Source organism: Coregonus lavaretus, assembly GCF_964263955.1.
Source record: "Coregonus lavaretus genome assembly, chromosome: 23".
In the NCBI taxonomy this organism is placed as follows: Eukaryota; Metazoa; Chordata; class Actinopteri; order Salmoniformes; family Salmonidae; genus Coregonus; species Coregonus lavaretus.
In genome coordinates, this window is record NC_140010.1 from 37,223,749 (window position 1) to 37,240,040 (window position 16,292).

The window sequence follows — 16,292 nt, forward strand, 5'->3', positions numbered from 1 at the left end:
GAAGAAACTCCAACTTAATTAGGTCTATAATCAATAGCCTAACTGTTAAATGTGCCTGGCTTTATAAATCTTGCTTCTGTTGCCTGTTTGAATGTTTGTTTAATAGCCTACTAATTCTGTGAGCACCAAGCCTCATGCAACGGCAAAATGGCGGAAAAAGCAATTTCACAGATATGGCTGTTTATCTTTGCTCTGCTGTTTTGTTAGAACGGACTGGTATTACTTATAATTTAGTTAGTGTTGTTTACACTGTTCCAAACAGGCAGAAAAATAATATTGTAATCTAACAGCACCTGTTTGTCACACATAATACGCAGCTCTCACTCCTATACCCTTTTTCCTGATTTCCCTCTTATTGTTTTTATTACAATTATTATTATTATCATCATTATAATAAGTCATATCGTTATCATTAGTAGGCTTTGTATAGTAGCCTTGTATAACCACCATCGAGCTGTAGGCCTAAGAGTGCGTCCTGTTTAGTCTTAATACCGTAACTTACTTAGGCCTATATGTCAATATATAGGCTACTGTATCAATCAATCATTAATTAGTTCATGCCATCACACAGCATACGAGACATTCATGCTTTGAAATGCAATCAAGCATTTTAGTTTTAAAATTAAATAACAAAGGGAGCTTTAAATAATTAGCCTAAACAATAAATAAACCGCAATGCACGATGTCAGGAGCTGAGTGTAGATGCGGTGTGGAAATCAAGCGCAGGAAACACGGGCGTTCGTGAACAGACTTTAGTCAACAAAAGCAGCACCAAACAGGCGAACAGCCAACCCAACCGGGAGGCAAAATACAAATTACGCACAATAACCACAGTGCGTAAAATGACGATAGCGCACACAGTGCGGACTCTCGAAAAACAACAAAACACGAGAGTAATACAGAGAGCAACAGCTTGACAATAAACAATACCACATAACACCTGGCCCCACACACGAAAACTAAATAGGCAACCAAATCAAACACTAACAAGGGACAGGTGTACAAACAGACAAAACCAAACAAACATGAAACATCGAACGGTGGCAGCTAGTACTCCGGGGACGACGACCGCCGAAGCCTGCCCGAACAAGGAGGAGGAGCAGCCTCGGCCGAAACCGTGACAGTACCCCCCCCTTGACGCGCGGCTCCAGCCGTGCGCCGATCCCGGCCTCGGGGACGACCAGGACGACGCGGAGCAGGGCGCGTAGGATGACCCCGATGGAACTCGGTCAGCAGGGACAGGTCTAATATGTCCCTCCTCGGCACCCAGCACCGCTCCTCCGGGCCGTACCCCTCCCACTCCACGAGATATTGGAGACCCCCCATCCGGCGTCTCGAATCAAGGATGGACCTCACAGTGTACGCCGGAGCCCCCTCGATGTCCAACGGGGGCGGAGGAGTCTCCTCTATCTCATAGTCCTGGAGTGGACCAGCTACCACCGGCCTGAGGAGAGACACATGGAACGAGGGGTTAATATTCCTGTAATCAATAGGCAGTTCTAACCTGTAACACACCTCGTTCAACCTCCTCAGGACTTTGAATGGCCCCACAAACCGCCGACCCAGCTTCCGGCAGGGCAGGCGGAGGGGCAGGTTTCTGGTCGAGAGCCAGACTCGATCTCCAGGTGCGTATACAGGCCCCTCACTGCGGTGGAGATCGGCGCTCGTCTTATGCCGACGGATGGCCCGCTGCAGATGAACGTGGGCAGCGTTCCATGTCTCCTCCGAGCGCCGCACCCACTCATCCACCGCAGGGGCCTCGATCTGGCTCTCGTGCCAAGGTGCCAGAACCGGCTGGTACCCTAACACACACTGGAAAGGGGTTAGTTGGGTGGAGGAGTGGCGGAGAGAGTTCTGCGCCATCTCAGCCCACGGAACGTATCTCGCCCACTCCTCCGGCCGGCCCTGGCAATAAGACCTCAGAAACCTACCCACATCCTGGTTGACACGTTCAACCTGCCCATTACTCTCCGGGTGGTAACCCGAGGTAAGGCTCACCGAAACCCCCAACCGTTCCATAAAGGCTCTCCACACTCTGGAGGTGAACTGGGGGCCTCGATCAGACACTATATCCTCGGGTACCCCGTAATGCCGGAAGACATGGGTAAACAGAGCCTCAGCGGTCTGTAGGGCAGTAGGGAGACCCGGCATGGGAAGGAGACGACAGGCCTTCGAGAACCGATCCACAACGACCAGGATGGTACTATTCCCCTGTGAGGGGGGAAGGTCAGTAACAAAGTCCACCGAGAGGTGGGACCAGGGTCGTTGTGGAACGGGCAGGGGTTGTAGCTTACCCCTGGGCAAATGTCTGGGCGCCTTACACTGTGCACACACCGAACAGGAGGAGACATAAACCCTCACATCCCTGGCTAACGTTGGCCACCAGTACTTAGTGCTAAGGCAGTGAACTGTCCGGCCGATACCTGGATGTCCAGAGGAGGGGGACGTATGAGCCCAATAAATGAGGCGATCGCGTACCTCGAGCGGAACGTACGTCCGACCCACTGGACACTGTGAAGGACTTGGGTCGGTGCGTAACGCCCGCTCGATCTCTGCATCGACCTCCCATACCACCGGTGCCACCTGACAAGACTTTGGTAGTATGGGAGTGGGCTCAACGGACCTCTCCTCCGTGTCATACCGCCGAGACAGGGCATCTGCCTTCCCGTTCTGGGATCCAGGGATGTAAGTGATTTTAAACACAAACCGGGCTAGAAACATAGTCCAGCGGGCCTGGCGAGGATTCAGTCTCCTAGCTGCCCGGATGTACTCCAGGTTACGGTGGTCCGTCAAAATGAGGAAAGGGTGTTGAGCCCCCTCAAGCCAATGCCTCCACACCTTTAGGGCCTGTACCACGGCTAACAGCTCCCTGTCCCCTACGTCATAATTCCTCTCCGCCGGACTGAGCTTCTTAGAATAAAAAGCACAGGGGCGGAGCTTAGGTGGTGTGCCAGACCGTTGTGAGAGGACGGCCCCAATACCGGCCTCGGACGCGTCTACCTCTACCTGGAATGGTAAAGCGGGATCCGGATGCGCCAACACCGGCGCCGAGGTAAACAGGTCCTTCAGTCTCCCAAAAGCCCTGTCCGCCTCAGCTGACCACCGCAAGCGCACCGGACCCCCCTTCAACAGAGACGTTATGGGAGCTGCCACCTGTCCAAAACCCCGGATAAACCTCCGGTAATAATTCGCAAAACCCAAGAACTGTTGCACCTCTTTCACAGTGGTTGGGGTTTGCCAATTACGCACAGCTGACACCCGGTCAACCTCCATCTTCACCCCTGACACAGACAACTGATAACCCAAAAAGGAGACCGACTTCTGAAAGAACAGACATTTCTCTGCCTTGACATATAGGTCATGCTCCAACAGCCTCCTCAACACTCGGCGCACCAGGGCTACATGCTCTGCTCGGGTAGAACTGTACACCAGAATGTCGTCGATGTACACGACTACTCCCTGTCCCTGCATGTCCCGGAAAATCTCATCGACGAAGGATTGGAAGACTGAAGGAGCATTCATTAACCCATATGGCATGACGAGATACTCGTAATGACCGGAGGTCGTGCTAAACGCTGTCTTCCATTCATCGCCCTCTCTAATGCGCACCAAGTTATATGCGCTCCTGAGATCCAATTTTGTGAAGAACTGAGCACCGTGTAATGATTCCGTCATAGTCGCAATCAGAGGAAGTGGATAGCTGTACTTCACCGTAATCTGATTGAGACCGCGGTAATCAATACACGGGCGCAGACCTCCATCTTTTTTCTTCACAAAAAAGAAGCTTGAGGAAGCGGGTGAAGTGGAGGCCCGTATGTATCCCTGTCTCAGAGACTCGGCGATGTAAGTTTCCATTGCCTTCCTCTCCTCTTGAGACAAGGGATACACATGGCTCCGCGGGAGGGCTGCTCCTAACTGGAGATCTATCGCACAATCCCCCTGTCTATGAGGCGGCAGCTGCGCCGCCCTAGTCTTACTAAACACCAGTTTCAAATCCTCATACTCGGGGGGAATATGCAGTGCAGGCATTAGATTCGGACTTTCCACCGAGGTCGCCCCTATGGAAACACCCAGACACAGCCCCTCACACTGAGCAGACCACCCTTTAAGAGCTTTCTCTCGCCACGAAATAGTAGGGTCATGGGTAATCAACCAGGGAAGCCCCAGCACCACCGGATACGCAGGAGAGTCAATCAGATAGAGCTGAATCGTCTCCTCATGACCCCCCTGCGTCACCATCTTAAGGGGCGCTGTGACCTCCCTAATCAACCCAGATCCTAACGGACGGCTATCTAGGGCATGTACAGGGAAAGGCTTATCAACGGGAAGGAGAGGAATCCCTAATTCTACACAGAACTGGCGATCTACAAAGTTCCCAGCTGCGCCTGAATCGACTAGCGCCTTATGCTGGGAACGAGGTGCTACCTGTGGAAAACAAACAGGCAAGGTTATGTGAACGACAGAAAGCTCTGGGTAAGTAGGGCGCCTACTCACCTGGGAGGACTCCCCAATGCGTGGCCTGCCTTCACCTCCACCGGGGGACCTTCCCCAACACCTAGCCGCGGTGTGCCCTCCACGGCCACAGTTGGTGCAGGGGACGGCCCCCCTCGGGTTCCTACTCCTCCTTTCTCTAGCGCCAGCACCTCCGAGCTCCATAGGGCTCGGCTCGGAGGTGCTGGAGGGTGAAATGGGCGACCCCCATCCGGGACGTCCACGGGTGGCGAGCAGGGTGTCCAACCGAATGGCCATGTCGACTAGTTGGTCAAACGTCAACATGGTATCCCTGCACGCCAACTCTCTTTGGATGTCCTCTCGGAGGCTACAACGGAAGTGGTCTATGAGGGCCCGCTCATTCCACCCTGCATCTGCCGCTAGAGTCCGGAATTCCAGGGCAAAATCCTGTGCGCTCCTCATCCCCTGTCGGAGGTAGAACAGACGCTCCCCCGCCGCCTTCCCTTCTGGTGGATGGTCGAACACGGCCCGGAAGCGGCGGGAGAACTCCGCATAGGTGACGGTAGCGGCGTCCATTCTCCTCCATTCGGCGTTGGCCCACTCCAACGTCTTGCCGGTGAGACAGGAGATGAGGGCGGAGACGCTCTCGTGTCCCGAGGGCGCCGGGTGTACGGTGGCGAGGTAGAGCTCCACCTGTAGCAGGAACCCTTGACACCCGGCAGCGGAGCTGTGGTACGCCCTCGGGAGCGAGAGCCGAATCCCACTGGGTTCCGGAATGTGGACAGGAGGACTGACCGATGGGGATGGTCCGGTAGGTGGGGGCGTGGGTACCCCGCTGCTTTCCCATCGGTGGAGAGTGTTCATCACCCGATCCAAGGCGTGACCGATCTGGTTAATCCGGTCCTCCTGCCCACGAAGACGGTCCTCCATGACCTCTGTCGGCGCGGGTGATCCTGCTGACTCCATGATGTGATGTGGTATTCTGTCAGTAGCTGAGTGTAGATGCGGTGTGGAAATCAAGCGCAGGAAACACGGGCGTTCGTGAACAGACTTTAGTCAACAAAAGCAGCACCAAACAGGCGAACAGCCAACCCAACCGGGAGGCAAAATACAAATTACGCACAATAACCACAGTGCGTAAAATGACGATAGCGCACACAGTGCGGACTCTCGAAAAACAACAAAACACGAGAGTAATACAGAGAGCAACAGCTTGACAATAAACAATACCACATAACACCTGGCCCCACACACGAAAACTAAATAGGCAACCAAATCAAACACTAACAAGGGACAGGTGTACAAACAGACAAAACCAAACAAACATGAAACATCGAACGGTGGCAGCTAGTACTCCGGGGACGACGACCGCCGAAGCCTGCCCGAACAAGGAGGAGGAGCAGCCTCGGCCGAAACCGTGACACACGAATGCATGCGACTGTTTTTAGTCTGCTGTAATAAAGGCTTTATACATTTTTTTCCCCGTTAGAACAGACTCTCTGGTAAACTTATTTATTGAGTGTTGTTTACACTGTTCCAAATGGTCAGAAAAAATTATAATATTGTAATCTAACAGCAACAGTTTGGCACACATAATTGCTTCTATACCCTCCTTTTTCTTGATCTCCAGTAGTTTCCACGACTAAGTCAAATGTCTTCCACAGATCTGACTTCTCCTTTCCCTCCTGAACAAGAAGTAAACATTCGCCTGTTTCAAGTTTATTTTTCATGTCCTCCGCATCCATTTTGCTGTTGACATTACTGTGCTGGGAGTTTGTTATAACCAATGTATTGATGTGATTATGATAGGCTATAGGTCAGGCCCTATTGGTCACATGCATGCGATGCTGACATGTTTCACGGAAAGAGAGCAAGGGTTGAGGGAATGTTTTTCCTAAACAAATGAGGGATTTCGGTAACAGAACTTTTCAGTCAGAAACAAGTAAGAAACTAAATGGCTGAAATTATGTTGCAGCTTCAGCACGGACAGCGCAATAAACACTTGCTGTGCTGTGGTGCCTTTTGGCTGCAGTAGGGAGGAGAGCGAGACAACGTACGCCAGTCACACAGGCACTCGCTGCCATTTTTTTTTTACACAGTGTGACCATCGGGCTCTTTCTTGAGTCATTTGTGTGTCTTTAATTATTTAATCAAACAGACAAACTCAGTGCATATGTAGTTGATTTTATTCAAACACATAGAGTGTGTCTGTCTATATATGGAAAAATAAGTTTAAACATTTCGACCAATCGATTGGTCGAAAGAACAAGACGACTCTCGGTCGACCAATATTTGTTTTAGTCAGGGACAGCCCTAATATACTGTACATCACAGAAGACTGAAATATAACAAAACTGTTTGACATAGAGACACCAGATTTCCATCGTATTTAAAAAAAAAAAAAAAAAATGAAATTATGAAAAATATTAATAACATTCCACCCATGAGGCCAAAGAGGGCACTTTTGTTCATTGACTGCAGAAAAAGGTTGTATCAAATTATCATCATCTGGTGAGTGGAACTGTGTTTTTTGTAATAACAATGTATTATTATTTTGTTTTTGCTCAATCTGATTGGGTGGGCCTGGCAGGAGCTGGCTCCCCAGTGGGTGGGCCTGTGTCCACCCAGGCCAACTCTTGCCTACGCCCCTGATGCAAACAGCTCATGATGACTGAATTGCACATCACAAATAGTCTACTAACCAAGACTTCGGACCAAACTTTTTCAATACCTGGTTTGCATACCCATTGTTGCCTTAGTTAGCATTTACTGGTAGATATCATAAGTTGAAACGTCTTTCCTACCTACCGGCTACGGATGACATTCTTCTGTGAGCTGCTCCATGCCAAAACCAGTTGAGAGCTGCCTGCTCTTGCTGCCTGCAGATGATATTCCGCTGAAACTAGGCTATGGCTATGTGTGCGGCGCGCATGTGAATATATTGCACGTGCTTTGCGATTGTGTAGGCTACTTGTGTGTAGGCTACTTTGTGCATGATTTCATGATTGTACTACATAATTGATAAGTCATATATATGCATATATATGCATAACTGGGGGATTAAGAAGTGCAATAAGCAATGCCCACTGAAAAAAAAGTGTGTATACGGCGTACATCTGTATAGCCTCCACTACCCCACTGGCCCTTTATGTTTTACCAAAAGTGCACTCTCCTACATGAGTGCGCTGGTATTACCGTTGCTGTTCTTTCAGCATCACGAACCTGTCACACACTAAAGGCCTAGGTCCAATAGGTTCGCCTCTGCGCAAACATGTCTATAATATATATAAAGACTGTTTCAAGAAAGGAGTGTATATATCTGGCGGTTTTATGCGCTTATAGAATGGAAGCTGATAATTATGAGTTTTTTACTCCGCTGGTCTCCGGGAAGAAATTACGAGTTCTCACTGTCTGACACAGAGCACAAGACCGAGACACTCAAAATGTGGTCTCGAGCTACAACACTGGAGGGAGGTATTGGAGGACAATTATTAAAAACAGAGCTATCACTCAGTTCAACAATCCATAATTGTTTATATTCAATACATATTAAATAATGCAAGCAACCGTGACAAAACAGCATATTATCGTGCAGGCCAAGGCACAACTTGAAGTCAGCCAGGAAGTTATTCAATGACCATCGGCTGAAATGTTTGCAATAAATGATTTAGATTTGATGCATACACATTCTTGTAAAGTGTTGTTAACGTGTATCGCAAAATCCTTTCCCAGTATTTGAAAACCCAGGCGTGGTGTGTTCTTTTTGTTTTGTAACAGAGGGTATTTTGGTATTACTTGCATCAAAACTACACATCCCAAAATGCCATTCGTGTCAAGTGCGCGTGTATTAGACGTTTGCAGAGGGGGTTGAATTTGACGTAGATAGCGAAGCTAGCTAGCTTGCTATAGTGTGGAGTTGAAGCGCAGTTTGTAATTTTATCCATAAAATTCGCCAGATTTGCACAGTATGAGCAACGTTGGGTTTTCGGCTGTACGGGGGAGCACCTCAGAGGGACCTGATAAAGTTGACATGTCTTTAGGTAAGGCCGCTCGCCACACTTGATGTGGTGGTTACCAGAAGCTCGAGTTTGGTTGTTGTAACTAGCCACTGGCTAATGTTCGCATGTAACGTTAGCTAGCTAACTAAACGGTCATAATGTGTTATATAACTAAATATATTTATTTTACATACATTCCACTGTCTATTTCAAACTCTAAAAGCGCTTACTACTCTGGCAACTTTGTTAGCTAGCTGCGTTCATTCAATGCGACCAAGCCAGCTAACGCGTTAGCTACAGTAGCTAGTTAATATTTTGCAGGTCTATGAGTTTAACACTTAGCTATGTTCATTTATTTTGCCCATCCAAACGTCAGTGTGAATGATGAATGTAGCTAACTATAATGTACAAAGTCAGCCCAGACTTCCAAGAGTCAAACTTTAATTCATAAGCTTGGCATTTTGATTTTAACATTGACTAGAAAAAGAGGTCACTGACAAGTCAATTTATAATATTGTTTTGTTCTTCTTACTTCCCTAGATGATATCATTCGTCTGAACAAGAAAGAGCAACAAGCACGGAGGCCGGGCCTAGGGAACCGCAGGCCATTACAGAAGGGAAAGGGCTTTGTCCAAGGGAAACCAGTTGGCGCGAGAGCTGGGGGACAGTCCCAAAGAGGTGTGTACAGTAGCTTTGTTTGTGGTGCTCATTACTGCAGTTAGATCTCTATTGTTGAATAACTTCATACAATCATGCCTGTGATATTTTAAATGTCAGACTTTAGCTCCACTAATAATACCAATGAACTAGTTAGACCTGTCCAAGACATCACATTTGAATTGTCCACGTGTCATTTCCAGGAGGTGGTGTAGCAAGAGGGGGGGTAATGAGAGCTGGTGTTGGAAGAGGCCGGAAGATTCCCCCTCCGGTTGGTCGACGCCGGGGTCAAGGGGTCATCACTGGACTGGCGGCCCGGAAGACTGCAGCGGGACAGAAAGGCATCAGTCCGCTCAACCGACCGACTGTCAACCAGGTACTAAGGGCTCGTACATCTGCAACATGTTCATTAGGGCACACTAGCAAAATGTTGCACTCAGTTTTGGACCGTTTTCCTCTTTCATGCCTAATGAACACAACCCTTGTTGGGATCAAAGAGGAGGGGAGAGTTAGTTTCCAAAGGAGCCCTCGCTCCTCTGCTCACCATCTCTATTTACGTTTTCCCTCTCAGAAGCCACGGCCCTTCAACAACCAACCACGGCCCTTCAACAACCAACCACGGCCCTTCAACAACCAATCACGGCCCTTCAACAACCAATCACGGCCCATCAACAACCAATCGCGGCCCTTCAACAATCAATCGCGGCCTTTTATCCAATCAGCCCAATTCAGACAGACGCAAGGCCAGAGGAGGCCATACAGACAGACAGATGTACAGAGAGGCCCCAACACGACGACACAGACGAGACCCGTTCAGCTGCGGGGACGGTAACGAAATTACAATTGCAGCATTTACTCCTGGAATACTCCCCTCAATGAAATATGACCACGTCACACTGGCAGCCGGTCCGAATTCGCAATCTACCCCTTCCCGTTGGCCCTAACCCTTCAATGTTTGCAGATCTGTATAATTTAAGTAATTTGGTGGAAGCACCATATCAGGGTTTCCATTAGGAAAATGTGGCGGCGGACATTTGACCGGCAACATTTGAATTTACCGGACATTTTAGAAATGTACCAGACCCATGTGCATTGGGTGAGTAACCTGATTACGGCGTCCACCCACGGTGCTCAGAATGACGAATCATATTTAGAATAAGGTAATTCATATTAACAGAACATGCAAGTCGAGAATGCAACGATGTGCAGTCCTTCTAACCTAATTCTGATGTGCACTTTAAACACGTTAGAATAACTGTCCACATTTACTTTTCTTGAGCCAACGACGATTAACAGCTTGTTGAGAAATAAATAGCATATTCCAAACAGACTATGGACAGTTGGGGGCCGATAGATCCGAAATTCATACAACCATTAGGCCTAGGCTAAACTTAATTTTTTAAACTTTAAAAAGCAATCAGTCTGACGCAACAGATCAGAACGTTTAGCTTTAAATGTTGATTAATTATTATTTCTTCACATTATAAGCACAGCAATACGCACAAGGCAGTAGACTAGGAGCGAATGTTCGTTCTATAATAAAATAAGTGGGAAAACACCCTTTTCAAAAGGGAACTGCAGATGTGAGCGCTTTCATGTGACAGAGATGACATTTTGAAGCAAGGTAAGACATGCCTCATAATATGTATTAAAACGTTAGTTTCAAACAATTAAGTATATGTTTTCAAAATGCATACTGCCTCCAGTTCATTGCAAAGTGGTGTGTGACGCGCTGATAAAGCCTGCCTTCTGTTGTCGTCGGTTCAAAACAACTTGGTGAGCTCTGACTTCCGACTTCAGTGTGTTCAAGACAACTGGGAACTGGGGGAAAAACGAGCTCCGACTGGGGAAAAATCGTTTGATCGGTCATCCAACTTGGAATTCCAACTCGGGAACTCAAGCCTCTTTCTAGAGCTCCAACTTTCCGACATGAAGATCACTGACGTCATGATTTTACCTAGTTGTCTTGAAAGCACCACAAGATGCTCCAGCAGCAGCTCTTGTGCTGTCTTACAGATTTTCCACTCAAAGGCTCTGTATGCTGTAGGCCTACACGTTTGATAAATAGTCTACATAACGAATATACTGTACATGCGCCAATTTAATTCCACTAGATTATGCAAATTAACCTATAGACTAATAAAAATGACCAGTCAAATGAATTTACATAGACTGATATTTCCATCAGTGAATAGGCTAAAAAGCATACATTCGCAATGGGATTTTTTTCTTCGTGTTGGCCGCCGCCAATTTTATTTATCGGCTTTTCTATTTTTTGGGGGGGGGGGGGACAAAAGCCGGCTATTACCGGCTAATTGAAACCCTGCGCCATATACACATCTTATACCTATCCAGGCCTGTAAAATCTGCAAACATCGAAGGGTTAACTTCAAGGCCAAAGGGTAGGGAACGAATTGGGACTGGCTCTGTCTGACACTGAGAATCACTGTCTCCTGTTAACGCTTTCCAAGTTATCTCCAATGACATTGCACAAACGAAGGACGTCATGGAACATTTTAATCTCCGTTCCTGTCTCAACCAACCATCCGTCTTGTGTTCTCCTTGTAGGCCCTTGCCCCCTGTCCATCAAACCCAGAGAGAAGCCCGCCAGGCCACATTTCTCTTCCACAGGGGCCTGAAGGTATGCTCTCTATTTGCTCGTAGGTGTCTGTGATCCTAGGCAACATCCTTTTTACAACAGACCCAGTGCATGAAAAGTTGTCTCACCTGTACGTTCTTCCATACTGCAGGTTCACACCCAGGTGCAGAAGCCAGCTCCAACCTCTCAACCCGCTACTCCAGTAAGATCTCGCCAGTGAGTATTTGACCTGTGTGTGTGTGGATTAGGGCTGCAAATATCCATGTTGCAAGAGGCTACGATATTTTGAAACGCCACTTAGCTGCCTACCGTTTTTTTAAAACTTTGGATTTATTGCTCGAGTTGATAGAGTTCTCTCTCCTCTTTTGGCCTCTTCCCAATCCCACACACACCAAGCCCCGCCTCCTGTCACTCAAGCAGGCAGTTCCTAATGCTCGAGATTCACTCTGCATCCATTGACCAAACAGCAGCATGCAGTCAACACATTTTTCAAACAATAACGATGCAGCTTTCCACTTTGCTTTTTAATATAAATCCACATATTTTCTATACTATTTGTTTGTGTAACTTGCTCTCTTCAAAACGCTTGTTGGTCTTAGGCACATTTGCAGCTTGCTTGCTAATGGCCCCGTGTAGCTCAGTTGGTAGAGCATGGCGCTTGCAACGCCAAGGTTGTGGGTTCGATTCCCACGGGGGGCCAGTATGAAAATGTATGCACTCACTAACTGTATGTCGCTCTGGATAAGAGCGTCTGCTAAATGACTTAAATGTAAAACATTTGTTTGCCCCTAATGCTAATTGCTAACGTTAGCTAGCTAGCTGGATCCACTGAGATAGGGCAAACTTTTACTCAAATACAGACTACTACCAGTGGTGGAGTGCAACAGCTTGTTCTTAATCAGAGGATAAGGCGAATAATATTCTAAAATCTAATTAGGGTCCCATGGGAATCACTGACCACCACTTTGGTTCCTACTGTCACAAGCATCTCATCCCTTACTTTTTCATTTGTTGTCATGCCCAACAAAACTGCATTCCAAGTGCCCAATGTATTCCAAGTTCCAACCATAAAATTATATTGATCATTCTATTCTAAATGAGATTTTTTTTGCCCATATCGTGCTGTCCTAGTGTGGATGGATGTTTGTGTGTGAGAGAATGAACACATTGACTGTCACCTCTTGACAGACCACATTCCTCTGTATAATATAGTGCACCCTCATCATTCTTGAAGACCACAAATGTTATTATTATCCACAGGTTGTCTTACACTATGTTGTCTGTGGCTGTTTGCCTGTCTGTCCACCAGGTGGCGCACGTCAACAAACAGCAGTGGGATCCTGACTGTTTCCATCGACAACCCCACTGCCACCATGACACAGCCTGAGTGAGTCCCATTATGAGCTGACACAGACCGCTATCAGAACAGAGGCTGATTGAATACACAGGACCAGTAGTTTTTCCTTAACATATGACCTGATCATAATGAAGGGCCAGAGTTTTCCCTGGCCAATTCACATAGTCAGGAAATACTATTGGGCCTAGATAAACAACCACTCACCATGTATTTTCTTCTCTGTTCCCCAAGGCCTCCCAGTGCTTGGTCCCTGCACCCCTCGGCACCCATCAGCCCTGCCCCAGTCAAGGTGGAGGAGGAGAAGAAACCAGTCCCACCTAAAGGTGTCCCCCTGCAGTTTGACATCAACAGCGTGGGGAAACAGGTGAGAATAAGATACAAGTGCACAATCACACAGAGGCTGCGTTTACACAGGCAGCCCAATTCTGAGCTTTTTCCCAATTATTGGCAGAAGATCTGATTGGTCAAAAGACTGATTACTGGGAAAAGATCAGAATTAGCCTGCCTGTGTAAACGCAGCCCAAGTGGCTCAGATCTTGTTCTGATTAGCATTAGTATACATTTTATGAACGGTTGTTTGAACTGAGTAGTCAAGAGTATAACTTCCCCAAGTGGTTCAAAATCAAGGTTTCACCCTGTGAATTGGTGAATACAGGGTCCTATGCATTAGGGCACGCTGTATCAAAACGTGAAACTGTTTTAAAACGTGCACTGCAAAGGTAGACAAGCGTTTCGTATTGAACAAGTTCAGATAGTGCCTCCCTGTGTCGGCCAGTTTGCCTCAATATTGTGCCTAGTTAACATGACCCAGTTGTGTGAAGTGAATTAATTGTTTTCTGACAAGCTTTCTCTATCCAAACTGTTATCACAGCAGACGGCGATGACTTTGAATGAGCGATTCCGCATCCTGAAAGACCAGCGCATCGCCACTGCGCAGACCAGCAAAGGCAGCCGATTCGTCACCGTTGGTTAAGCCAATAATACAAAGGAAACCTTTGTGTCCCACTCACAGACAGACACGCACACTGACCCCCACTTACCTGGTGAGCTGGAACCTTTCAAAAGGTCCCTGCGCTGATCTTAAGCTGATTCTCCCGAGTGACTTTCCTCATGGAACAGCAGAAAGAGATAGATATACAAAGTGCACTACTCCTCAAATGTGAGAACTATATACGGGTGCAATTATCGTGGAAGATTTGTATTTTTTTTGTACCGTGATAGGACACTATCGTTATTCTTAACAATGTATACTGAACAAAAATATAAATGCAACATTTAACAATTTCAACGATTTGACTGAGTTACAGTTCATATAAGGAAATCAGTCAATTTAAATAAATAAAGTAGGCCCTAATCTATGGATTTCACATGACTGGGCAGGGGGGCAGCCATAGGTGGACCTGGGAGGGCATAGGCCCACCCACTGGGGAGCCAGGCCCAGCCAATCAGAATGAGTTTGTCCCCACAAAATGGCTTTATTACAGACAGAAATACTCCTCAGCTTCATCAGCTGTCCGGGTAGCTGGTCTTGGACTATCCCGCAGGTGAAGAAGCCAGATGTGGAGGTCCTGGGTGTGTGTGGTTACACGTGGTCTGCGATTGTGAGGCCGGTTGGACGTACTGCCAAATTCTCTAAAACAACGTTGGAGGTGGCTTATGGTAGAGAAATGAACATCCAGTTCTCTGGCAACAGCTCTGGTGGACATTCCTGCAGTTGGCATGCCAATTGCACGCTCCCTCAAAACCTGAGACATTTGTGGCATTGTGTTGTGACACAACTGCACATTTTAGAGTGGCCTTTTATTGTCCCCAGCACAAGGTGCACCTGTGTAATGATCATGCTGTTTAATCAACTTCTTGAAATGCCACACCTGTCAGGAGGATGGATTATCTTGGCAAAGGAGAAATGCTCACTAACAGGGATGTAAACAAATTTGTGCACAAAATTTGAGAAATATTTTTGTGTATATGGAACATTTCTGGGACCAACACTTTACATGTTCAGTTTGTATTTTTGTTCAGTATACTTAGCCGTTGTCTTCAGGAGCTCAACATCTGTCAGGACGTAAAGGAAAATGTTTTTTCTCACATGGAGTGCAGCTGTGGGAGTTATACTGAAGGCCATTGGAAGAATGTTTTTCAAAGGGATGTTGCTTTGTGCCAGTAGGAAAGGGTTTTGTTTAGTGTGTTTTTTTGGACAATTTTTTAAAATACTGTTTGTTTTATGTTCCAAATAAAGAAATGTGGCACATTGTTTCCCCCTCTATAGCTAGGTTTCCATCCAATTCGTGACAGATTTTCATGCGAATATTCAAAGATCTGCATTAGGAAAATATACACATTTTCCCACCAGTGTTTTTCCACCAAACTGACTTGTTGCAGATAAAAAAATCAGTGGTGCGTGATGACGTAGTGCACACAATTTACTTTTCCGCTGAAGTGTTCATGTACCGAATAAAAATCAAAAGTTAATTGTGTTTCCATTGCATTTTCAACTCTACTGATAGTTTTGTCACAAACTGTTGCGTTAAATAGCAAATGTGCCTACTCTGGTCTTGGCATGTGGGCTCTAGACAACAGCTCACAGATACGGTGCGGGTAGGTTGTGCAGGTAGGCTAGTCTACATGATGAGATTATTATGGATAAAAGCAAGAGTATTTGTCAAACATCGGTAACCAGAATAAGACCCTCGATATTTATTGAAAAGGAGCATTCAGATCACCGTGCACTTTCACCACCCAGTGAAGTTCATAACTTATTTTATCTTATTTTAGCCTAATAAACTGCATGGTTTCCCGAGTCGTAGTTGGAGGACCACATCATGTCATCGCATGACTCCCAAATTGACGTAGATATATGATGGTTATTATATCAATATTTGTGCAGAAAGGTGTTTCCACTGCCATTTCTCGCATAATTAATTGTACAGACAAAAATAAGCCACCATGTTGGAACAAAAAAATTATCTGTCTGCGTTAATAAAATTGCACTGAAACTACCTGTTTCCATCACAGCTGTTGTGATTTTTTTATTATACGGTATGACTTTACTCGCATAAAAACTGTTGATGGAAACGTGGTTTATGTAGAAAAATTAAGTGCTCAAGTATTTTTGTCCAATACAATCCTTAACCACAGTTCACGTCACCTTTGATTCCCCTCATAGGTGTAAAATAACGGAATTTATGTAACACAAACGTGGTAAAAACGTGTATTTTTTGGTTCTGAT

The 16,292-nt window shown here is 46.6% G+C and overlaps 1 protein-coding gene across 3 annotated transcripts; it reads left to right on the forward strand.

Moving 5' to 3' along the window:
- Positions 1 to 8,311: 8,311 nt before the first annotated feature.
- On the forward strand, positions 8,312 to 15,540 carry LOC311099206 (UAP56-interacting factor-like). Of its 3 annotated transcripts, XR_014609692.1 has the most exons (10): positions 8,315 to 8,492; positions 8,991 to 9,128; positions 9,311 to 9,483; positions 9,679 to 9,935; positions 11,676 to 11,748; positions 11,858 to 11,922; positions 13,016 to 13,093; positions 13,295 to 13,427; positions 13,935 to 14,308; positions 15,086 to 15,533. XR_014609692.1 is itself a non-coding variant. In XM_084139886.1 (9 exons), exons 1-9 carry the CDS (start codon positions 8,420 to 8,422, stop codon positions 14,034 to 14,036), a joined length of 1,092 nt encoding a protein of 363 aa, XP_083996012.1. In that variant the 5' UTR covers positions 8,312 to 8,419; the 3' UTR covers positions 14,037 to 15,540. The 3 variants fall into 3 exon arrangements, 2 of the variants coding, with proteins under 2 accessions (XP_083996012.1, XP_083996013.1); XM_084139886.1 differs by having other exon boundaries at positions 8,312 to 8,492; positions 13,935 to 15,540; XM_084139887.1 differs by having other exon boundaries at positions 8,336 to 8,492; positions 9,314 to 9,483; positions 13,935 to 15,538.
- The last annotated feature ends 752 nt before the right edge of the window (positions 15,541 to 16,292 follow it).